General features: G+C 32.4%; 1 protein-coding gene across 2 annotated transcripts in view; it reads left to right on the top strand.

The window, feature by feature from the left end:
• Positions 1-362: 362 nt before the first annotated feature.
• LOC139518872 (leucine-rich repeat-containing protein 70-like) overlaps positions 363-25,949 on the top strand; it is a 45,284-nt gene continuing 19,697 nt past the window's right edge. The window contains exons 1-5 of one of the 2 annotated variants that reach the window (XM_071310519.1): positions 363-448; positions 11,408-11,583; positions 12,649-12,720; positions 13,667-13,738; positions 18,860-18,931. In XM_071310519.1, the coding sequence (XP_071166620.1) occupies positions 11,423-11,583; positions 12,649-12,720; positions 13,667-13,738; positions 18,860-18,931 (377 nt within the window). In that variant the 5' untranslated portion in view covers positions 363-448; positions 11,408-11,422. Of the gene's footprint in view, positions 449-8,444; positions 8,564-11,407; positions 11,584-12,648; positions 12,721-13,666; positions 13,739-18,859; positions 18,932-25,949 lie in introns of those variants that run through there. The other variant, XM_071310518.1, reaches the window with a different exon arrangement.

Genomic DNA, 25,949 nt, shown 5'->3' with positions numbered 1-25,949 from the left:
GTAGAGTCTAGATAGATGACACTGTTGTTATTCTTCGCAGACTGGGTTTATAAGGAGCACATGGAGTCTTTTTTATCGTTGATTTTAACATTTGTCTCCTTGTGATACCCCTTGCTTTTGTCAATAATGTCTACTTTGGGTTTTTTTAATTGACTCAGTCGTGTTTTTTTATTGTTTAATGTGACTTTTGTGTTTGAAAAATGATTCTGTCATACTGATCATTGAACCAAGGTATCATGTGCCATCACGGAAATAACACGTAGGAACACGACTGACTCAACACAGTATTTAATATGACATGAAGCATAAAAAAGGTGTATCATAAAAAATAAGAATCACTGAGCTTTATCATAGGTAAATATATGAAACTGTATTGATTAGTACGTCTCAATAATAAATTGTGTACACTCTAGTTGTCGACTGGTAATTTTCCTAATGATGTTTTAAGGTAGGTACTTATATATCCTTTTATAATTTGTTTTAACTGTATAATTATATTCATTATCATGCAATGTTGATGGCAATATTCTGTTAAAAGATTTTTTTTTACAAATTTTGCAACTGAATAGGTTTCCCTAGAATAACAACTTGCATTTTGAATTTTGTCGGGAAAGATACATTTTCCAACTTATTTTACCCGTTTGTTTATAATTAGTTATCAAAAGTACCAGGATTATAATTGTATACGCCAGACGCGCGTTTCGTTTACATAAGACTCATCAGTGACGCTCAGATCAAAACAGTTAAAAAGCCAAACAAATACAAAGTTGGAAGAGCATTGAACAGATAACTGGACATTCAAACTCATATGCCGAAAATAAGTTGAAAACGTCATTTCCATTAAAGGAAGTACACACAATACAATATTAAAAACTAAAGACTGAGCAACATCAACCCCAATAAAAACTGGGGGTGATCTCAGGTGCTACGGAGGTAAAATGTATAAGCAGATCGTACTCCTCATTTACATATGGAACGTGTCATGTTGGTCATGTTAAAAAACGGTTATTAATTTAATTCAGTTGTTCACATTCGGAAAAAGTGGACAGGATTGTAGTAAAGACATCAGGAACATATAAGCGATTATCTGTGAAACGGATATTCCATATCGTGATGACGTCTGATAATCTTATGAAGTGATGATTTCAACTTCACCACTTGGAACTCTTAGTTTTAATAAAACGCGACCAGCGTCTGTGCAGAAAGTTGATGAGTCAGGGTTATGTAAAAAAAAGTCTCGTCCTTTTTCTAAAAAAAGAAGTTCATCGGAAGATATGAAGACCTTATTGATAAATGTTTCGTACCACCTTCACAAATTTAACATGATTTTCTTGAAGTATATATTTTAGGTAGTGACGTTGTTTATCACTCTAATTACGTGTCATAGTGTTCTTTTATTTGTCTTTATGAATCATTAACCTTTACTATTTCGTCCAGTCCTTAAGACGTGGCTTAGTACTCTTAGTACGAATGTGTTGTGCTGTTGTCTTTTTTGTATTCTTGTCATTCGGTTTGCTTATGTGCTATATATGTATGCCCTTTTGTTATTGATTGTTGACTTATATGTTTGTTCTTATATTGATAAAAAATATAGCACAATGATGACTGCTGTATCCATCTTTTTGACATTTTTACCTTTTATGTCTGTTTGTTTTGGTCACACACTGTTGTCAATATAATGGAATTGTATGCGATTGTCATACAAGTGAGAGGTTTTGCTAGATTTAAGACCAGGTATCATCCACCATTTTTCTACATAAGGAAATGCTGGTACCAAGTCAAACGTATGATAATTGTTTTCTATTTGTTTGATGTGTTTGGGCTTTTGATATGAAGAGGGACATTCCGATTTAAATGTTCCGTGAAGTTCGGTACTTTTTTCATTTGGTTAAGCTTCACCAATAGCTAATATCTAGGGAATAATGTTAAAACATAATATATGATACTATCTTTTGTAATTGAATATGAAATGAAGCATGAAACGGATAGAAATTATACAAAATAACTGATGTGTATTATCGATTTTACATTTCTTTAGACTTGTTTAAAAAGTTTGTGTACCCAATATAAATCATTGTATACTTCCTTGTCAATATGTTAATGCTGGTTGGTTTAAAGCTGCTATAAAATGAATAAAGACTTGCTTTTATTCTCCGCTCGTATTTCGTATTTTGTATTATGTATTATGTATTATCCTTTCTTTCATGCACACCTTTATATTTATATATATTATACATCTCTTGTTAAATTCTTATACTGGTGTAAAATTGTGTATATGTATCCTATAAGCTGTATTGCTTTCGGAATAAAGTATTATTACATTTTGTCCATTAAATGAGTACAATTCTTTTTTAATGGTGTAAACTTTTTTGTTTTGTTGATCAGATAATGTAATTATTTGTTAATATTCGATACCAATAAAAATTATTGCATGAACGAATGTTACAAACGATATATATAAATTATATAAATATGAATAATATTTACGGTCTATTTTGTGCGCACTTACTTATTGCAGTTTTATAAAAAGAAAATAGTATGTGATCACTGAGCTATATCAACAATAAATTTTGCAATTATACACTCTCGGTTTAATAATAGACTGGTACTTTGTATAATTATGTATACATATTGGTATATCATTTGAATAATTGTTCTAAAAGAGGGACGAAAGATACCAGAGGGAAAGTCAAACTCATAAATCGAAAATAAACTGGCGCCATGGCTAAAAATGAAAAGGACAAACAGACAAACAATAGTACACATGACACAACATCGAAAACTACAGAATAAACAACACGAACCCCATTATTTCTAATAATTACATAAGTTATAGAAAAACTGGTCATTATCGTGATACATGGACTACCCACAGGACAGTGGTATTGAGTTAGACAGCAATGATGATCGAGCCGAAAGTCAAAACCACTATCATACGGACAGTCCATTATCTCGATAATGACATGTTCTTCAATAATTATTATGTTTATTTCATAGAGGAACCATGTTTTTAAAAATTCTAATAAATTCAAATTGTTTAAAGCTCACTCGAGTAAATTTATGATTTCTATTAGAAAGAGTGCCGACCAGTCATAGTGATAACTATAGGTCAATGTCATTCTTTAAAGTGTAATTTTTCAGTATATGAATACAAAATGAAGTTTTCTATAGTTTTGAAATTAACGAAATCATTCTAAACAGAAAAACCACAGCCCACTGGCCATTAACAGGTAAAAGACAGTTAACGACTGGTTTTCTGGTCAGTTTTTTATGATTAAGAGCGATGGATTTTTTTACTGAAGGATAAAGAATGTTAAGTGGCCCCGTTGTTATCCAATATGAAAAACTAGCTTTTAACCGATATAAAATGAATAACCACTATGTACTATATATCTCTATACAGTATAATCGCTAAAACTAATGTTACGTTAATAAACGCATCATTAATAGCAGGATTACATTTTGTATTTACGCCAGATGCGTGTTTCGTTTACAAAAGACTCACTAGTGACGCTCGTATCAAAAAAGGTTGAAAAGGCAAAATTAGGTAAGAAGTCGAAGAGCATTGAGGACCAACATTCCTGAAAGTTTTGCCAAACACAGCTAAGGTAATCTATTCCCGAGGAAGAAAAACCTTATTATTTCAAAAAATCAAATGTTTGGTAAACAGTCAATTAATAAATATGACCATATCAATGATGATTCATATCAGCACATAAGTGCTGACTTCTGGGCTGGTGATACCCTCGGGGAATAAAAACTCCTTTCTTATGACGTAAGTAAAGACATAAATATTTTACAAACTGCAGAAAGAAGAAATAAACGAAACTACAATTCCAGTTCAACTAGGTAAACAATTCTTAGCATTTCGAATATTTCATACTTTTACAAACAAGTAATACATTTGACCATATAATTGATATACGTGACAACACCAAAGTGCTGACTACTGAGCTTGAGATACCCTCGAGAATAAAACGTCTTTCAGCAGTGGTATCGACCCATTGGTTTAAAAAGTTATCAAAGGTACCAGGCTTATAATTTGATACGCAAATCAGAAAACATAACATTGAGAATTGAAATTGGGAATGGTTTACATGTCGCTGAATTTTTAAATATAATTACTTATATATTGACTGTCATGTATCTATATCTTACATCTTAGCACTCATAAAAGAAGTCATGCATTACGATTAAAATGGGTATTCAATTTAAATTTTTAACACGTATTAATGCTTTTAGCTAAACACGGTTCATACAAAGCAACATTTTTAACGTGGGTTATAAAAACGTCTCCTTTCAATATCGAACTAAATAGAGAAACTTGTAAGGTGTATGTGTAGTTAAGAGTTAATCTATCGAGAATGGTAAAGTAAATTTTAAGATTGGTTTGTAAGAATTTCCTTAGACCTGACTTCCTGGTTGAATCATCCGTACTTAAAAACACTATCGTTTAGCGAACACTAACTTTTGTTTTATACGAACACACATTTATTGTACATTATTATAAGTGTTAAACTGATCATTGTACCTGAAGTTACAACGATCCCAATATGACAGAGACAGAAATTATTAAAATCGTTTTCTCCTAATATCTCCTTGTATACGTGTTTTTTTCAAGGAGTACTCAGCCGCCAGTTTGATCTGTACGGTTTTGTTGTGCGCTGTGTTTTTTTTAAATTTACACAATTTAAGCCATCGAAAAATCAAGGAAGATAATCGTAACTCCAAGAAATTTGTTTAACATGATAATCGTTACTGTATTATCAGAAAGTCGTAATTTGACATAATTATAAGTATTTATCAGTGATCAGTAACTTTATCTGTTGATGGGGTTATGACTATATCTAAATCTTGCTCAACAGTTTGATAGTGTGACCATATGATCATAACATATTCGCATTGTAATGCTATCTGTAGCATCTAAAATTTTGACTGGCACTAGATAATTAGGATACGTTGGTAAGGGACAATTGTTTTTTGGAAAGGGTCCCTTCACATCCCTTAAAGAGTTGTTGTAAGGGTTCTTAACGTGCTAGTAATGTGGCATTTGCTTTATATGAGTCACCGATTAAACGTCCCAATTCTGACCGGACATGGCTGCGTATTTATACATCTCGCACAGTTAAAAACGACGACCAACTTTGACAACACAAAGGAGGGTTATACTGCCAGTCGGATGAATACGTAGGGTGTACATAATTCGATTCCCTAGTCACCATTGTAATCTTTTATCGGGGGCAGACGTAAAAAAATAAACACAAAGAAGAATAAGCAATCTAGGAAAACATCACATGCTTCTTCATAAAACAGAGGAGAGTGCTCACACTGAGTATGTTTAACATGCTACGTTCTGTATGCGCTTGTCCTAGACAAGGAGCCTGTAAGTAGGTGTTTTTTCTATGAGTTCTGTACGTTTTTTATTGTCTTTGGTGGATAGCTGTCTGGTAACCAATTATATTTGTATGTGGTTTATATGTTGCATGATGTGACTGATTCATTCACTTCGGATTAAAACGAAACATTGGTCTGTCAAAAGACACTGTATTTTTCATGGTTTTTCATTCTTTATGCCTTGCTTCGAACCGACTGTTGTTTCATAAAGAGCTACACGATCAATTCAATTAGAGATTATTTAAATCAAATTATAGAATCCATTAAATGTAATTTTCAACAATGTCTGATTTAATATTTACTTTGTTTTCCTTTTACAGTTGACCTGTTTCCCTTGGTTTTAGTTTGTAAACCTGATTTGTTTTCTCTTTATCAATTTCTGACTTTTGAACACCGGTATGCATAATAATGTTGCTTGTATATATCTTCTAATGAAATTGGTTAATTTTATTGATATCATTGATAACAAAAAAATTCCAATACCGTTATATGAATTTCTATTTAGCACGTATTGTTTTCAAAACCCATCGGAAATAGTTTTCATACTGAAATTTACAATATTCGGTCAATGTCAGAAAATATAAACTTTTTTGTATGAGGCTGAGAAACTGTAACCATTCCTTTTGCAGTTTAAAATCCAGTTAAAAAATATTGTGACACATCCAAAAGGTCAATCAGAAAATTCATATTTTAAAACACTTTAATGATCTACTCCAAAATTTTCAATTACATGCAGTCGTAACATTATTGCAGTGATATCAAAACTTATGTTTTTTACTCGTCACAATTCTATTCTCTTTTCTCAATTCATAAATCGAATACGTCATCTCATTAAAAATAGCTTGATCAAGATGGACAGGAACCGTAGCTTCATAAAAATTCTTAGTTCGCATATATATCAGTAAATATTATATAAATGATTGAAACTAAATTAGGAGCTCGGCTTCATATTTTGAAAATGTTCTCTTTATAGACCTAGCTGGACATCCTCAAATATGAATGTATGCCTAGCGTGACGATTTGAACTTTTCAATTGTCAATTTCGGAATCCAAATTGTCATTCAAAAAGTTTATCTTGTGCATTTCCACATTGTGCATATTTTGTAAACAGGGTTACGCCTCTAACATCAAAAACTGCTCTAACAGAGTAATGGGAAAAACGATAATACAGTTTCATGAAAAAAATCACATAATAAATGTGGCAAGATTGAAAATCTGTAAGTACCAAACACCACTTTAATAAGGGACAGTTGTGGACGACCAAAGATATCAGGACTCTTTGAAGTCCAATCATCTAGCTAATGTGCTGTTTGTAATTGTTTCGGTTTTTAATCGTTTGGCTAACTGCAATTGATTTTGCTGTTTCCAATTCATGTGTGATTGTTTTTTTTATTTGTTCTTCTAAAATCGATCGTCCCTGGTGATTTTTTTCTTCTGAAGACGACACGTGCGTCTGTAAGACATTAGTCTTTGAGTTTTGTAGACCATATGATTACTTTATTTGCATGTATGAAAGTTTTTAATTCAAAGGCTTTCTTATTTCAATAAAATATTTGTTGATAAGGCGAATGCAGGTTAATATACTTTATGCAAGTTTCGAGGATTCTTTAGTTTTCAATGTTGGTTTTGTGTACTGTCGTTTGAGTTATTGTAACCCTGTGCCATATATGACCACCCATATGATCCGATTATTGTAGCCACAACCGGGACATCTTTTCGTCAAATGTGATAAACGAATGAACAGTATTTTTACCTACAATGATCAACACAACGGTAGCACGATCTAGAACAAGATCTGCAAACCTCTGCCAAGCACTTTTCATACCATACCCGAGCTTATATGATGAAATTGATTTGTTTCTGTTTGAATTTCGTTTTTCTGAAATATCATGGTGATTTTCGGTTTCCCTTTACTTTTCAATATTGTATGTCTATTGGTATTTCAGCATTCATTTTTTGAAAACGCCTTCAAGGTGAATATAGGACTTACACGTGTTATCATATATTCCAATACAAGCTTTACTTGTACACAGGTTGGTTTTTTTCTTTTTTAGTCATGGCGTATTAGCTTTTTATTTCGATCTATTAATTTGACTGTCCATATGGTATCTTTCGTCCCTCCTTTTAAAATGGAAGATATGTTAATGACTGAACAAGATAAAAAAAAAAAGTTCCGCATCATTACCTCGAACGAACCGATTCTGAAATAGAAGACCGTTGCCAATTACGTCGTGGTTTTTCTTTGCGGCTGTTAAAACAAAGTGAAAATCTTTTTGAAACTTTTCTGCTTATGATCCTCATTTTTAAATCAATTTCTATCCTATGGTTATTTTCCAATATAGAACTTGTATAGTGTCCATTCGCTTCTGTGAAGCGTTAAAGAAAGAAAATACTGAAAAAAGTTGTGATATGGTTTACCACTTTTAATGAAATATGTAAACATGTTTCCGTGATGTGTATGCAAAACATTGACCACAATAACAATATTTTTTGAAAACCAGTATGTTTGAGGTGGAAAAATATTTTTACATGAAATAATTACTTAAACTATGACTTTGTTTAAATATTCAAAGATTTTTATGAAATGGCCTTTATGTTGTAAGGATTTTATCAGAACATCTCTAAACTTTTAACATGCGGATGAACCAAATTGAATTGACCGCGCCTCTATTTTTTTGTCTTTATCAACAACAAATTAATCTTAATAATATTTTCAAGTTCATCCGATACATTTATTTCCAACTAGGAAATAAACAAACGAAAATATCACTGATTTAGAAGAAAACTAAAACTTTTAAACGAAATTGATTCATCAATAGATTGGGAACCATTTTTAATTGTACATTTTACATACTAGTATATGTGCTTACGTATGAAAATGGTGTAAGTGACAATTTAATATTTTTCTATATACTTTAATGACACCGTTTTATTTAAAATACATTGATTCATACACAGATTATTAAACTTGTTTAAAAGGCCCCTCTTTCAAATCTCAATCAAAAGAGCTGAACATGTATTGTGAATGTCTAATGATGCATACGAAAGTAAGTGAAGAAGGTTATGTAGCCCTGATATTAATTGGTTGGTACTCTAGACTAGACTTCCTGGTTAAAAACTCATTACGTTAGACTTAACTGTTCAGCGTACAAATTGTCAATGATTTCAGGTAAGCAATAATTCTTTTATCAGAACAAATGTCATCGTATATCGCTATATTTCAAACTGTTATGTATATTGTTAACACTAATAATTTCGGACTTTTACGTTGTTGTATTTTTTTGTATTTGCATACAAAGTTTTATACGTGCATAGAAATATAGATTTCTCAAGTTCGGATAATGACGTTTTTGTGGAAGTCGGGTATAAGTTTGCCTGTAGTAAGGGTTTGGGGACATCAGCTTTTGTAATCAGAAAATCTTAATATCCTACAATCTAGAAGACGTCAAGTTGTTCATTCATTCAATGCACTATATTTATATATTTAATTAACAAGTTTTTTTCAAATCGATCTTGATGGCTTCATTGGGATTGAACTTGAATTGAGTCAAATAAGTTTTCTTATGTATCAGTTAAAACAACATTAAATTTAATTTAGTCTGTTCAGCTTTATTTCAAAAATTTACAATAATTTCACTTTGGGCAAAATATAAAAGTACCTTGGTTATGTTCTTGAATTTGCTCTTAGAAATCTCTCAAAAAGACTCCGATATCTGAATGAAGTTTCATATGTATTTAGATCAGATCTCAATGTTACAACGCTTTCAATTGTTGTTCTGCATCTTGTTTGTCGAATTTGTATATTAAAAATGCGCAAAGACGAGTTTTCTCTGGCGTATATACAAAATTTAGTCCTGGTATCTATGATGAGTTTATTTACAACCACTGGGTCGATGTCACTGCTGCTGGAGATTTATTTCCAAGAGGGTATCACCAGCCCAGTAGTCAACACTTTTTGTACTGAGATGAATTATCATTGATATGGTTATATTTATAAATTAACTGTTTACAAAATTTTGAATTTTTGAAAAACTAAGGCTTTTCTACCTCAGGCATAGATTACCTTAGCTGTATTTGGCATAACTTTTTGGAATTTTGGTCCTTGATGCTCTTCAACTTTATACTTTATTTGGCCTTTTTAACTTTTTTGGATTCGAGCGTCACTGACGAGTCTTTTGTAGACGAAACGCGCGTCTGGCGTATATACAAAATTTAGTCCTGGTATCTATGATGAGTTTATTTCTACGTTTATAGTATCTTTATTGATGACATCAAACCTCGTGTATATCAACCGACAATTTGTTTTCATTTAATTGATTTATGACCTTTAAAAAGAGGTAGACATAAAGGCAACAGTAGTATACCGATGTTCAAAACTCATAAATCGATAGAAAAAAAGAAATCCGGGTCACAAACAAAAACCGAGGGAAACGCATTAAATATAAGAGAATGACAACACAACATTAAAATGTAACACACACAGAAACGAACTAAGCATTGGCACTCACACCACATGTTCCTATATCAATGTACAATATAATCTGTGCTCAATGCAATTCCAATTCAATGGATTACAGTGGATTCATTCTTCTTTGTTGAAAACCAATTTTCGCGGATTTCATTAGTACTAGTACATGTAAACCACAAAATTAAATGTACAACGAAAAACAAATGTTCTAAAGGCTTGTATGAAGACTTAGGAAAGCCACGACATTCTATGCATGTATCTTGAAAAAATGCACGTTTTCTTTAATCCACGACAATTAGTACCCACGAATATAAATGAATCCACAGTAATCAATTGTTTACAACAGAATTTGATATATGTTACCTATTGCATTTGCAATATTTATAGGCGGTAATAGGACGTGTATACGTATCTAAAAGCGTTTAAACAATTCACAAGACCAACAATGTTTAGTTACCTCTAAAATCGACTCGATGCAAAAATGTGATTTCGTAGTTACGGATGGATCAATTCTTTATAAAGCATTGTCATATACCAACGTATTCTGTTGGAATTTCAAATAGTAAAAAAAGAAAGACACTTCTTTAGGCGATATATTCCCTAAGGCTTTTGAAAAAAACTTTAACAGGGTTGGTTGAATCAATAGTTGGCTTGTCTTATATTAATTACGTACGTTTAATAGCAAAAAAAGGAAGTTAAAAGGCTCAATCATACCAGACAACTTAAATTAGTATTACTAATAAATTAAAACAAAGCTTTATAATACAACATAAAAGTTCAGAATGTATTCTGAACTGAGAAAGCTAATTAATTGCATGGAATCTTACATAACCTAAGACTATATTTACATTTCATACGCAAAAAGAACATTTGTGATGAAAGGCAACAGTAGTATTGAAGATTCGTTGATTCGTTTTGAAGAATAATTACTGACATTTTTTCTCCATCTGCTGCCCATATATTTTTTCGAGATTCTACAGATACATTCATATCTGTTTTTAAAGTCAGTATGGTAAATGCAACCTGAACCTCAGCTGATGATTGTTTTTGGTTCTTTTATCGGGACGATCATTGAAGATTATTTCGCTTGCAGTCGTGATACACATCTCGTTTTCAAAGAAAAATAAACAATAAAAACACTAAAAAGCAAAATACAATAACAAAATAATTCAAAGGATACAATGTCTTCTTTATTTCATACCACCCACATCTTGTTCACGGAGATAAAACATCAAACGATCTTTCAAATTAGAAGTCCACATTTTAACCTGTGTATCGTTTTTCATAAATTTTAAGATGATTTTGGAAGATTGCAAATATTTTTTCAATGTCAAAAATAAAGACTTTGTTATTATTTATTGTTTATTATAAGATTGTTCATGATGTGGCAAATATCGTTAGATTTGTAAATTCATAATACATGTGATATCATACTCATGCCACCCTTACACTCTCCATTTGTGTATGTTATTGTTGGAAAATGAATACCCTCATAGATTGTCGTGACATCTTAGGCTACCTCGTTTTATTTGTTTTTAAAAATAGATAAGTTAGATAAACATGTTACGCCATCAGCATTTCCTTTGGTTTTTGTCAATGTGGGGATACAGTCTGTGCTGCCCTTCCTCGTGTACTTGTTCAAATCGAAGAGTCTACTGTAATAATCCACAACAAATGTTTGATTCAATACCTACAGATATACCTTCAAATACTTTATACCTGTAAGTACTATATATATACTCATTTTATTATACTCGCACATTTCAGAATATTAAATTGATAATCAAGGTTTGTATTCAACATGTAATTTATGTGTACAATGATTATTTCCAGTAATTTCACATATGAAACAAAAATAAACTCGCAATTAATTGCGATAATCGTAACAACCTCTCTATAGCAACCTGAATACAATGTCGCAAAGTTGAGACATCAAACATAAGATCATTTGACAACACATATATAAAGAAACATTTACTATGATACCATAACACAATGACGGAATTTTTCAATACAGAGCCACGTCATATGTAACAAAACAATACAAAAAAGCACAGTAGGAAAAAAGAAAAATTAGAATACAAAAACTATCATAGAACAATGACGGTATGTACACGTATAAAACTATCGCAAATTTAGTTAAAATGAGGAAAATATTCATTAGTTTACTACATTTCACTGTCACACAATAGGACAGCATTTAGTATCTGACTTTATTTTTAAATCCTGACATAAATGTTAACACGACGGGTGCCACATGTGGAGCAGGATCTGCTTACCCTTCCGGAGCACCTGAGATCACCCCTAGTGTTTGGTGGGGTTCGTGTTGTTTATTCTTTAGTTTTCTATGTTGTGTCATGTGAACTATTGTTTTGCTGTTTGTCTTTTTCATTTTTAGCCATGGCGTTGTCAGTTTGTTTTAGATTTATGAGTTTGACTGTCCCTTTGGTATCTTTCGTCCCTCTTTTATTTAAAGTAATCATGTAATGAAGGGACGAAATATACCAGAGGGACAGTCAAACCCATAGATTGAAAATAAACTGACAACGCCATGGGTAAAAATAAAAAGACAAACAGACAAATAATAGTACAGAAGACACACAATTGAAAACTAAAAACTACGCAAAACGAACCCTATCAAAAACGGGGGGGGGGGGGGGGGGTGATCTCAGGTGCTCCGGAAGGGTAAGCAGATACTGCTCCATATGTGAAAACTGCAAAAAATAGCATGCAATGATAGCCCCGGTCAATTCTTTTATTGGCGTTTTCAATAATTCTATTTCCAGCCACTTTGATAACCAGCTTTTACGAAATCTCAGCTCTTTGAATTGTAATCAGTTACCGGACCTACAAGACTTGTAAGTATCCTACCTACATGTACATTTCAAATCAAACCACTTCCCGAAATTTTGGCAAGGAATGAATAAATTAAATATAGGCAATAGTAGTTCGCCGATGTTTATATTTTTTAAATTGATAAGGAAGATACAATGTAAACCATAGAGACAAACACACAAAATAAGAAAAGTGGATGAACTCCAAAACGAGAGAAACAGTGTCAGAATCTCCTGCCATGCACACATCATACGTGCTTAGAATCCATACTCAGTCAAAATATCCCAATCGAGAATATGTTATAATCGTTATATATACAGACTGGACGACGAGAACATTTGTATATGAAGTCCTTATAATGAGAACATGTACGAGCATTTACTGTCACTTGAATATTTGAACGGTGTACAATGTAACAGAGGGAACACTTCTGCTGAAAAATTAAAGTAGACAATTGGAAAGTTGTAACCCTCACGTTTGTCGGTTCTTGTTCCGAGAAAACTCAAGATATGAAGCAGGATTTCTAGTTAAAGCATATTTTTAATTTCACGTTCAGTGGGATAAATAAGATGCAAGCAAATATGAGATGAAATCAGGTAATAAAGTTGTAGAGTATCTTTGATATTCTGGTACTTTTTTTTACGTAATAAAAATTATAAGACTATTTCAATAAAGATTAAATTCACAAATATACACAAAGGTAATTTCATTTATTTTAAATTTTTTTGGTAGTATTGAAGATTCACAGTATCACATCTTTTTGTAGTTGATGCACATTTGTACTTAAGTTTGTAATAAAGTTATAACATTGTTATAAAGCTTATTTCCAAACAATGGACTGACCATAGATGTGTAAAAATATCTTTCATATGCAATTTGACACGTATCCACAATTAATTAATGAAGGACTATAAAACCAAAACAAAAGTTCCGATGAAACTTACTTAATGTTTTTTGTTTTTATTTTAGGTATTTAGAGAGCAATCAGATTGAAGTCATAAATGACTCAGATTTTCTTGGATGTTCGTCGCTAAATAGATTGTAAATATCATCAATACTTTTAAACTCGCCTGTAAGCTTTTCTCGTTGTTGTCCGTCGTCGTAAACTTTTACAAAGTCTTCTCCTCTGAAACAACTGGGCCAATTTTTACCAAGCTTGGCCACAATCATCATTGGGGTATCTAGTTTTAAAAAAATGTGTCCGGTAACCCGGCCAACCAACCAAGAAGGCAACCATGGTTAAAAATAGACATAGGAGTAATGTGTAGATTTTGGCTTATATCTCTGAAACCAAAGCATTTAGAGTAAATCTGACATTGGGTAAAATTGTTTATCAGGTCAAGACAAATCGACTCTGATGAATCGGACAACCCGTTGTTGGGTTGCTGCCCCTGAATTGGTAATTTCACCAAACTTGTCCACAATCATTATTAGGGTATATAAAATGTGTCCGATGACCCAGCCGTTGAACCAAGATGGCCGACATGGCTAAAATTAGTAAATAGGATAAAATGCAGTTTTTGGCTCATATGTCTGAAACCAAAGCTTTTAGAGCAATTCTTATGAGCATAAAGTTGTTCATTATGTCAAGATCTATCTGCCCTAAAATTTGTAAACCAATCATCTTGTTGTTGGGTTGCAGCCCCTGAATTGGTAATTTTAAGAAAATTTTGCAGCTTTTGGTTAATATCTTGAAAATTATTATAGATAGAGATAAACTGTAAACAGCAATATTGTACTGCAAAGTAGAAATACAAATATGTCATAATGACCAAAACGGTAATTTGACCCCTTAAGGAGTTATTGCCCTTTATGGTCATTTTTTAACAATTTTCAGAAAGTTCAAAATATTCTCCACTGTCACTTTTGGGCCAACAGCAAAACACAATTTTGTCACGAATCCATCTGTGTCATTTGCTTAATATGCATATATAATAAGGTGAGCGACACAGCTCTTAGAACCTTTAGTTTTTATGTAATGTGCAAATGTACTATCTGTAAAACAAACTACTTGCTACTCGTTTTATGATATATTTGTTTCTCAAAAGTGTTGATAATATATTTCATGAAACTATGGTGACTGGTTTAAATCTATATAGATAACCGCCTTTTTATTATTTCTTATTCATAAATTTCTGATATTACACTGATATTCGGCGAAAAAGCTTGGGCGTATCATGCGCTCATGACGCAGTTCTGTATTCAATTGGACATTATTTTTATCTATTTTTCGTTGATTTCTGTTTTTCTGTTTGCTTACATGTACTTAGCATCTTCGTTCACTTTTTAGAAGGACACAAAACGTTCAGGTTAGTTTATATACTGGTGCAAACATATTTTTATTCAGAATTACTACTGTAAAAATCAAATGGCCTCACAAAGCTAAGTATCATTTTGATAATAAAGTTTTCAGCGTTGCTTTTATAGAGTTGGCTTTTTGATGGCATTGCGTGGACGATTCAACTTTTTGTATTTATTTGCTGAGGTAACAAAAGTCAAATATAATATTGTGAAAAGTATTTTTTTGTGGAATGCTTGGCTGATCAAGCTACACGATGTTGTTTCTACGGTTAGTTACTATGATATGTCATTTAAGTAACCAGTTGAGATATACAAACTCGTGATGAACAATGAACATTTCTAGGTACTGTTTTTCATTCACCGAAATGAATCAACACACAATCAATAAGCCAGGTAACATTAAACAAGAAATTACGAAACGTCCTGTTTAGATACAAATCGTACCATGTGATATTTCATACCCAATAGAAACATAAAACGATATAGTAACAACGTACTGTTATATCATGTACACTGATTGTCCATTTTAAATTAGATGTTCTCGTTTTAGTTCAGCATTGTGTTTTGTGATTTTGGTTGAACATTGTGATTTGTGATTTTGCTAGGAGTAATTTGAGATTTAATTGATAATATCTTTTTTAAATCAGTACAAACAAAATAACTTCCACTGTAAGCTAATGATATTATCGACTTCTATCTTATCTTTAAAGACCCATGTTGCAAAACACTTGTCCTACCTCCATGACAAATATCCTGTTGTCCCCGCAGATCAAGCCCAAAACCAAATCGTTTTTGTGTGTAAATCTCACTACATAAACTGCTTAATATATGAATTAGGTATTGATATTTCAATTGGAAACTCAACATATACCCTCACGACACTTACCAAAGGGGAAATCAAGTTTATATACCTATATGGAGTTCTTTTCTTTCAGAACGACAGGTCATTCTTTTTCAGAATCAACCCGGACGATACCATGTTTCAATGATATATGATCCAAGGCATAAAATAATGACCTGTGTGAGGTCATTATTTTTCTTGATAAAAATGCATTATTCGTCTAATAGTTTTTTGTTGCCGATTTGGAAATTAATTTTTTAAAGTTCAATCTATGATAGGTGTGAAGATACCGTCATCGTCATTGCATTTTAATTTTAGAGACAAATAACGTGAAGTTTTGTTAATTTATCGCTACAATAAAAAAACATTATCATATATGTCAGATGGATTTTAATGTAGACTTTCATAAAATAAATCCAGATTTAACATATTCGTGTGTAAGATTTTGAAAATTTTACTGAGTCAAACTGAATAGGTTGATTGATTTTTGGTTGCTTGCTTAACGTCTAGTGGCAAATATTTCATGCATGTTCAGAACGATACACACTGAATAGAAAATCATACTGTGACCTACATGTATTTATATTCGTCTTCGTGTCAGTTCTTAACTTTTTAAAATTTAAAATTATGTATACCTTTTACTCTATCAAATGATCAACTAATAAGATAATCTTATATTCTATTGAATAACATTAACGTAACTCACAAAAGGGTCGGATGCGGAGGGTATATAATTATATCCTGATTATCTTTTAATAAAATTTATTGCTATTCAAAAGACAATCTTTCTGAATTTTTCATTCGATTCAAGTAAAATTGTTAAAAAAACCCACTTTTCCGCGATAGAAATAACATAACAAATAGAAAAAAAAAATACCCCCTCCCCCTTTTCCATAAGCTAAGTGGTACAATAAAGTACTTACAATGTGTCTTGTATTTGTCATACACCGTTATCAGATGGAAACAATACATTTGTGTCTTACTTCATGCAGTTAAAGTAATATTTTTATTGTGTATGGATAATAATTTTAAAAAGGTTTATATCTAAATTATTTAGTGAGTTTTATTTCACATTCTAAATAAGCCGCAGGGCGAATTAAAACCTGAACGCATTAGAAAGGAATATCCCACTTTAGTGTTGTCGGTAAAATAGGATACTAAATTACAAATCTTTATAAAATTAAAAACCAATTGTTCAGAGAACAATTGTAGGTCTTTCCACTAGTAAAGATCTATTTTGATATTGAAATATGAACAATCAGTTTAAAATGTTAGTTCCTATGGCTTTATGATGTATTTATATAAATTCAGAGCAAAGGTCAAAATCTAGAACGTCATATTAACCTATGACCTTGACCTCAATTTCAAGGTCACAAACCAAGGACCTTAAATCAAAAGACCCGAGGTCTTTAATATGTTTGGTTAATGAGTAATATCACTTTACGCGTAATTCTAAATGTAAGATGGGCAAAAACTCCTATTTATTGTCTGCACCCTTTCAACCAAAATATACAAGTAAGGACATGTCTCAACTAACAATTTATGAAAAATTATTTGTCGATATGTCATAAGGTATTTGAAAATAAATGAAAATAAGCCAAAATCAAAATTTAGAATATGACCTTGACCTTTGACCTTGACCTCATTTTTATTTTTTTGGACCAAGTACCTCAAATCTAAAGACCCTTTGTCTTTATCACTTATGGTTTACCATTTAGAAATGCATATCACTTAATTAAATGGAAAAGGGGGAATAACTCTCATATAGAGTCTCCGTAAAGCCTCGGTCCAAATGAATACCCAAATCCTGAAGATGTAACGAGCAATTTGGTAAAATAAATTTGTCGTAATCTTTAACAATTGCGAAGGAGTAGTGGCCACAAGAAAAACAGTGTTTAGGGAGATAACTCTTACAACGCAAAGTATTTTGTTACGCGGTTGTAAATTTTTAAAGCGTATAAACTATACGATACCATATTCCAAATATCTAAGCGACAACTTATTAAACAACAATACTACGCAAGAAACAAATTTAGGCGGAAGAAAAAAAAAATAATAATCAGAACAAAACCTATAGGTCTTTCCACGGAAAGGTGGAAAGACCTAATTAATATTTTTTTGACGGTATATAAGTCAGATAATGCATATTTTAAGGTTTTTCTTGTCGTAGAACACACCTCAGGGTGTCAGGATTGTTCAAAGAAAGGCCTCTCTCCGATCGGTCTTTCATTTGATCAATCCTGACACCCCTCGGTGTGTTCTACGACAAGACAAACCTTAAAATATGCATTATCTATAACATAATCATAGGTATGTTCTATGTTCCTTTGGAATTTTTAATCAAAGATGAGAACTGGATCTTCCATCACCTAAACTACTTAAGTGTCCTAACAAACAACGGTATATTGCTGGGTCTTCTAAGTGCTCCACGAAACCTCTTTCTGAATTATTAACATCTATTTTATCCGTTATGAAAGCCGGGTTAGAAAATTATTGTGAAACTGCGTATTTTAGAGGTGGCGTGAATCAGATGTTTATCTATGATTATCAAGGATTTCCTCTTTGGTAAGTGTCGTAAGGGTATATGTTGAGTTTCCAAGTGCCATGTAATGTTTTAGAAAATCAATTGTAATGAATCTAATTGACACATTAAAAACCAAATTTGACTTGTAATGGCATAAAAAGAATTAAAAAAAAGAATTTAGAATTTGTATCGATTGATTATTTTTATCACTCTCTGTTTTGAAATCGGTCTTTTTCTCCATATACTCTCACACTGTTATGCAACTGTCATATAAGTGAAAGATCGGCTAGCTATAAGACCAAGATTATTCCACTATATTCTTCATAAGAAAATGCCTGTTCCCAGTAAGGAATATGACAGTTGTTGTCCATTCGTTTGATGTGTTTGAGAATTTGATTTTGCCATTTGATAAGGGAATTTCCGTTTTGAATTCTCCTCAGAGTTCAGTATTTTTGTGATCTAACTTTTGAAAACTGATATCTGTAAAACATTGTAGAATTATCCGAAACAATTTACTGACAGAGATTAGAAATGGAACCTTCAATGGTCTGACATCGCTTCAAGGACTGTGAGTATATCATGTATATGTGACATTGAATAAGATTATAGCTCTACTCAACTGAATCTGCACTAAATAACTATTGGAAACTGCAGATTAACGTAATCTTTAAACAATTTTGTAGAAAACAAACATCAATGCTACCAGGAAAACAATGTTATACGCAAGACGCGCATTTCGTCTACAATAGTCCCACCAGTGACGTTTGAATTTAAAGTAGAAAAAGTAGAATTATGTGAAAAAATGAAAAGAAATGAAGACCCAATACTTCGAAACGTGTTGCCAAATTCAGATAAGGTAATCAACTCCTAGGTTAGATAACCCATAGTATTTCGAAAAATTCAAAATTTGGTAAACAGTTGTTAATAATGACCGGTATTATACAAAGGATAATTCATGTCGACACAGATGTACAATCGTCTAGGTTGTTTACACCCTTGCGGAGGAAACCTCCGTAAACAGTGCAATCGAAACAGTAGTGGTAAATTAATTCATCAAATTTTCGGTTAATGAGTTGTACGCCAGTCGCGAGTTTTGTCTACCAAAGATTCACCATTGACGATCGAATAAAAAAGTTCAAAGGGCCAAAAGGAGTATGAAGTTGAATAGCATTTAGTAAACAAAATTCTGAATGGATTTGTCATACCAAATGCGACACATCAATCAGACTTATCCACAGCTTTTAATTAATTACTGTTCAGACAAATCGCGGGCATTTAGAGCTTGATTGAAAATTTGTATACTGTTGTAGGATGAGTTTTTGTAAAAGACTTTATGTCTGGAGAATTTCAGTAAAGGTCTCAAAAGTCATAGGTACTTGGATACAGGACAATTATTTTGATCCATCTGCTTTATTTCCAAAGTCCGTTATTTTTGTGTGTTTTTTTTTTCTGAAAAATTCCATGATTTTCGCGTTTCTGTATACTATGTACATGCGGATATTATAGAAAAAATGTATTTGCTATTAACTATCAATTTCAATTGTCTTCTCCAAGTCGACCACTGCTATAGAGAGATTCTATATAATAGAGAATAAACATAGAATACATGCAGAATACAGTGGCAGATCCAGAATTAATCATAAATGACGGCCCACTGACTGCATAAGAGGGGCCCGCTCCAGTCATGTTCCAGTGATTACATATATAAGCAACCAAATATTTCCTAAAAAAAATGGGAGTTTAGGCCCCCTTCCCCTCCCTAAATCCCCCTCTGGAATAAAGCGAAAATAATTGTCCTGTCCCCGAGTAAGGATGAAAGTTATGTATTAAAGTTTTAAAACCGGAAGTCTTGTCTATGATTTAAAAGTGAGTCTGATGACGGAAACAATACCCGGTTGCCTTTTTTTTTCATTTTTCAAACAAATTAAAGTAGTTTCATGGTACACCGCCAACCTTGATTGTACAAATGCAGTACGTAATCGGTCTATTTTTTTTTTTTTTTTTTTAAATTATACATACTTTATTGAAAACTTTTACATTTGTTAGTTTGATACAGAAAGTGCCGGTACCTTATCCCGGCCTCGTTAAACATTAGATTGTATATTTATAAAAATTGTTAGTAATTGTTAGTACTCAAAATTATAAAATATATATTATTGTGTATCAATTATTTCAATATTGATCAATAAAGTGAGAATTTTATTTAAGAGAGAATGTGAGAAGAGAAGAGAAAATAATAAATAATTAAAACACAAATGCAAAACAAAAACAAAAAAAACAAAAACTAGAGAAAAAAAAAAAATAAATAAATAATAGAAAGTCCTTGAAGTTTGGAATTTGGCAGCAGTATTTTTTTTCTTAAGATACAACATTAAATAAATTTGGCAAAGTTGGTTTTCCATTGTAAATAATTTCATACAAACACAAAACAGATATTAGAGAATGTATATGCATTTTTGGCACAAAACAAGAACAAGAGACAATAAACAATAAACAACATATAACAGTATATTATATAAAAACATATATGTTGGTGTGGGAAGGCTAAAATAAAATGCACAATAACATTACATAGGGTAATGCTAATTAAGTTGCTTAAGTGTAAATTATTCTAATAATGGAAGCCAGGGGTCCCAGTAGAGGTTGGCAATGTGAAGAGGCTTTGTTTTAAAAAAATATATTCTTTTCTAGTATTAGATTTTCTTTTAGATAGTTTTTCAGCCCTGCAAAATTTACTTGATTTTCACACAGTTTTGTTCTATAGATAAAGAATTTTGATAAAAGTATTTTTAAGTTTTTTATTTTATTATTTTCTGTTTTTCCTAAATTTCCGAATAACATTATATCCATGTTAAATGGAATAATTATTTGTGTTTGGTTATAAATCCAGTCCATGAGTCTTATCCACAGATCTGCTATTTTATGGCATGTCCAAAATATGTGTTCAATATCTTCAGTAACTTCACTGCAGAAAGTACATTTATCGCTTTGTTTTATTTTTATCTTAAATAAAAATTTATTTGTGCCCAATATTCTGTGTATTATTCTGTATTGGAACCATTGGAGTTTTGAGCTTTTTGTGGAGTAAAAAGACATATTATGCACAGTTTTCCAATCAAAATTTATGTTGAGTGTTAAGGACCATTTTTCTTCACATCTAAGTTTAGTACTGCTTTTTTCAAATAAAACATTATACATATCTTTCGAGCCTTTTCTTGATAAAAAAAATATTCTTATATTATTTGGCATAATTGGTTCTAGTGTTTTATAACAATTGTTTTCGGTCAATTTTTTTCAAATCTATAAATGTGGATATTGATTATACTGTTTAGGTTAGTAATTTATTGCATTATCCAAATAATTAAAAACAAGGACCAACTATTTGTGGTTTTGAGAATCAATTTTCATTACTATGTCATTTATGTCGAGATAAATGTCATTACCAAAGCTAGAATTGATGGCTGCAATAATTGGAGCTCGAATGGCTAAAAACCTCGCGAAAACCATAGAACCACAACGCACAGTATAATGGAGTGACAGTCAGAGCGTTCTTCACTGGATTTCGTCTTTAAAATCATTTGGAAGATTTGTTCAGAATCGTGTGCTATAAATTAAAGAAACGACACAAAACTACGACTGGAAATACGTACCAACAGGATCAAATCCAGCTGACCTACAAACTCGAGGAATACCATCAACGCAATTCAAAGAATCGACTTTGTGGATGCAAGAACCGTCATGGATGTCGGATGAGAACAGTTGGCATACAAGGACCCCACAAGTTAAACAAGTGTCTTTTGCTAACGACAACAGATGACAGCGAAAAGATGAAATCATGTGAATTGAATGGAATTTCAAAAATAATCGATCTAATCAAGATTCTTGTCATTGGAGAAGTTACTACGAATTACATGCTACATACGTGTTTAAATTTGTGAATATATGTAAAAGTAAGCGACCGCATAATTTGAAGAAATAAGCTAGACACGGAAAAGATATTGCGAAAGATGAAATCAACCGCGCAACTCGTACATGCATGGATTATAGATATTCAAAATGAAAAATTCAGTAGTGAAAAGGAGCAACTCGTGAAACCGTCACAGGACAAGAATCTACCGTTAGTAAGGCAATTGTGCTTGTTCATAGATACCGAAGTCGTCATTCGATGCGGCGGTGGCATATTTCACAGTAAGACGACTCTGCGAACTTTCCAGTGTTGTTACCGAAGAAAAATCAATTTACGGACTTAATTATATTGAATGCGCACCTGCAGATGTTGCATTCGGGAGCTGGATACCTTCTATTAGACAATGCGTAAACCACATCGTTCAGGAATGTGTAAAGTGTCGAAAAGTTACCGGAAAAAACATTTCCACAGCAAATATAACCTCCACTACCAAAGGATAGAGTCGCCGATATGATTCCGTTTACGACAACTGGTGTTGATTTCGCTGGACCACCATTCGTTAAAGATAATGGACTTGTTACAAAATCGTATACTTGCCTATTCACATGTGCGTGTACTCGTGCCGTACACCTATAACTAGTTACGGATATGACAATCGAGTCATTCAAATAAGCGTCCCCGAGGGTATCACCAGCCCAGTAGTCAACACTTCGGTGTTGACATGAATATCAATAATGTAGTCATTTTTATAAATTTCCTGTTTCCCAAACTTTAAATTTTTGAAAAAACTAAGGATTTTCTTATTCCAGGCATAGATTTTTGGCGTATTGAATTTTAAACTTGATGCTTTTGTTGTCTATTAATCATGCTTTTCTTTGTCTAATATGGTCTCCTTTTTGTTTGTATTGTAGTCCTGTAATATTATGTTGTCATTTCAATGTTATATTTAACTTTGTCATTAAAGTGCGAGGTTTGGCATGCCATAAAACCAGGTTCAACCCACCACTTTTATTCCCCTTTAAAAGTGTCCTGTACCAAGTCAGGAAGATGGCCATTGTTATAATATTGTTCGTTTCTGTGTGTGTTGCATTTTAACGTTGAGTCGTTTGTGTTTTCTCTTATTTTTTTAGATAAGACGTGGCACGGTACTTATCTATCCCAAATTCTTGTATTTGGTTTTGATGTTATATTTGTTATTCTCGTGGTGTTTTGTCTGTTGCTTGGTCTGTTTCTGTGTGTGTTGCGTTTCGGTGTTGTGTCGTTGTTCTCCTCTTATATTTAATGCGTTTCCCTCGGTTTTAGTTTGTTACCCCGATTTAGTTTTTTGTCCATGGATTTATGAGTTTTGAACAGCGGTATACTACTGTTGCCTTTATAGATTACCTTAGCCGTATTTGGCACAACTTTTCGCAATTTTGAATCCTCAATGCTCTTCAACTTTGTACTTGTTTGGCTTTATAAATATTTTGATATGAGCGTCACTGATGAGTCTTATGTAGACGAAACGCGCGTCTGGCGTACAAAATTATAATCCTGGTACCTTTGATAACTATTAGACGTTTCGTTAGTAGGAGAGGAATTTCCAGTACTGTGTATTCCGACAATGCATCAACCTTTGTTTCCGCTTCAAATGATATTCCGACGGACATGAGCATTCAGATTAATTGGAAATTTATCCCGAAAACAGCATCGTGGTACGATGGATGGTGGGAGAGACTAGTTGGAATTACGAAAACATTGCAAACAGTGCTCGGGAAATCACAAGTAAATTCTGACGTATTACGAACAGCTTTTAATAGAAATCGAACTTGTATTCAACGATCGTCCGATTACGTATGTGTCGTCCGACATCCGAGATCCAGAGCCTCTTACATCGTCACATCTGCTACAGGGAAGACGATTATCACAAGAGAACAATTCTGATTCAGAGGACAATAATTCAAATTTAGATTTCACAGAAGCAAACTAACGTAAACAAACAAATCATAAAGTAGCTTTGATTAAACACTTTGCAAAACGATGGAGTATGGAATACCTCACCTGATTAAGAGAATTTTATTGCGTCGCCAGAGACCAAAGCGGTCATATGAAAGCGATTCCGTCGTACAAATTATGGACAATTCACCTAGAATGATGTGGAAACTAGCAGTTATAGAAGATTTATTCACCGGGAACGATGGAGTAGTGAGAGCAGTCAAACTTCGTACATCAAATGGAGTGATTACAACAAGACCAATTGTGAAACTGGTGCCATTGGAAATATGAACTGTAATTGTTAAAAGTATTTTTTTCAATACCCTCTTTATGAACAATACGTGAACAGTAATTGCATTTTGCGGCCCCAGAATGTTGTGAATTAGTTATAGTTTCAGTTTAGTATTATATACTCTTTCATTTGCTTAACGTTTTACCGCAATTTTACGTAAAACTAGGCCCGCAACGTCGTCATTGACCGACGTTTCGTTTCTTTGTATATTTTCGACTCTAGTAAAGCATACGAAACATTGAAAACGCTTTTGTGTTTACTCGCCTTTTTTTATCGATACGTCCAAAACAGTAAGAATTAAACAAATAATGAAACATGCACTGCCCTTATTGATAACCCCCCCTCAAATTGAAAGGGGACTCTTGAGGAGTACTGAACTTAATTTCCAAAGCATTATCGACACAATGTCTTACATAAGCATGTTAGATATGTTTTAAAAATATTTATCATGTAAGTTTTCGTCCAGTATGAATAATCTTTTCGTGTAATACATAAAATATAAATGCAATCTCACCTGTAGGTACCTTATTATAATATAAGGTGTGTAAAACACTGGGAATATGATATCCAAGTTATTTGATGCTAAGATTAGAAGGGGAAAATATTATTGTTTTATTGCTACAGTTTGATAAAAGAAAGTCCTGTAAATTAGATATAAAATATAGACTTGACAAAATGGAGAAAATAGCACTTCTTGTCACTGAAGAACAAAAGGAAACTATTTACAGTTTATTTGGATATTACATTTGGGATGTAAATACAGTATATAGTGATAATGAGATTGCACAAGTTACAACTATGTCCAAACAAACTAGTGACATTGTACAGGAGGAAATAGAAGATGGAATTGAAGAAAACCGATTCCGCATAGAACAAGACCAAGAATGTAAGGAATGTCCTTCTGTTTTTGCAAACCTTGCATTGCTAGTGAAACAACACACAAATGTGGTCAGTAAAGTTAACCCCAAGGGAGACATCAAAGGATTTATAGTTTGCGAAAAGAAAACTACAAATATTTCTGGACAATGATGTTTCACCGTGAATATTGGACGGATGACAGATATTTATTATGAAAACAAGCTGCTCTTGAAAAAGACCCTAAATTTAAAAATTACACATGGCATAAAAGGAGATATTATGCCTTATTGTGTCCTAAAACTAGTAAGAGGGTAGCATCCAAATCCTGACAATATTTCTTATTAGGCCACCTCTTGGAATAGTAACCTTAATTTATAAAAGTGACATTTTTTGGGGGATTTTTTTTTAAACATTAGTTGGCACAACAGGTTAAAAGACTATCTATATTATGAAGCTTTGACAGGATTATATAATTGAATGATTCTCTGCAATAAGTAAGTAGATTCTCGTTTCACAAATGCATGCATTAGGTTATAGATAATAAAGCCACATGTA

Source organism: Mytilus edulis, chromosome 4 (genome assembly GCF_963676685.1).
Source record: "Mytilus edulis chromosome 4, xbMytEdul2.2, whole genome shotgun sequence".
Lineage (NCBI taxonomy): Eukaryota > Metazoa > Mollusca > Bivalvia > Mytilida > Mytilidae > Mytilus > Mytilus edulis.
This window is presented reverse-complemented; position numbering and strand designations above follow the sequence as displayed.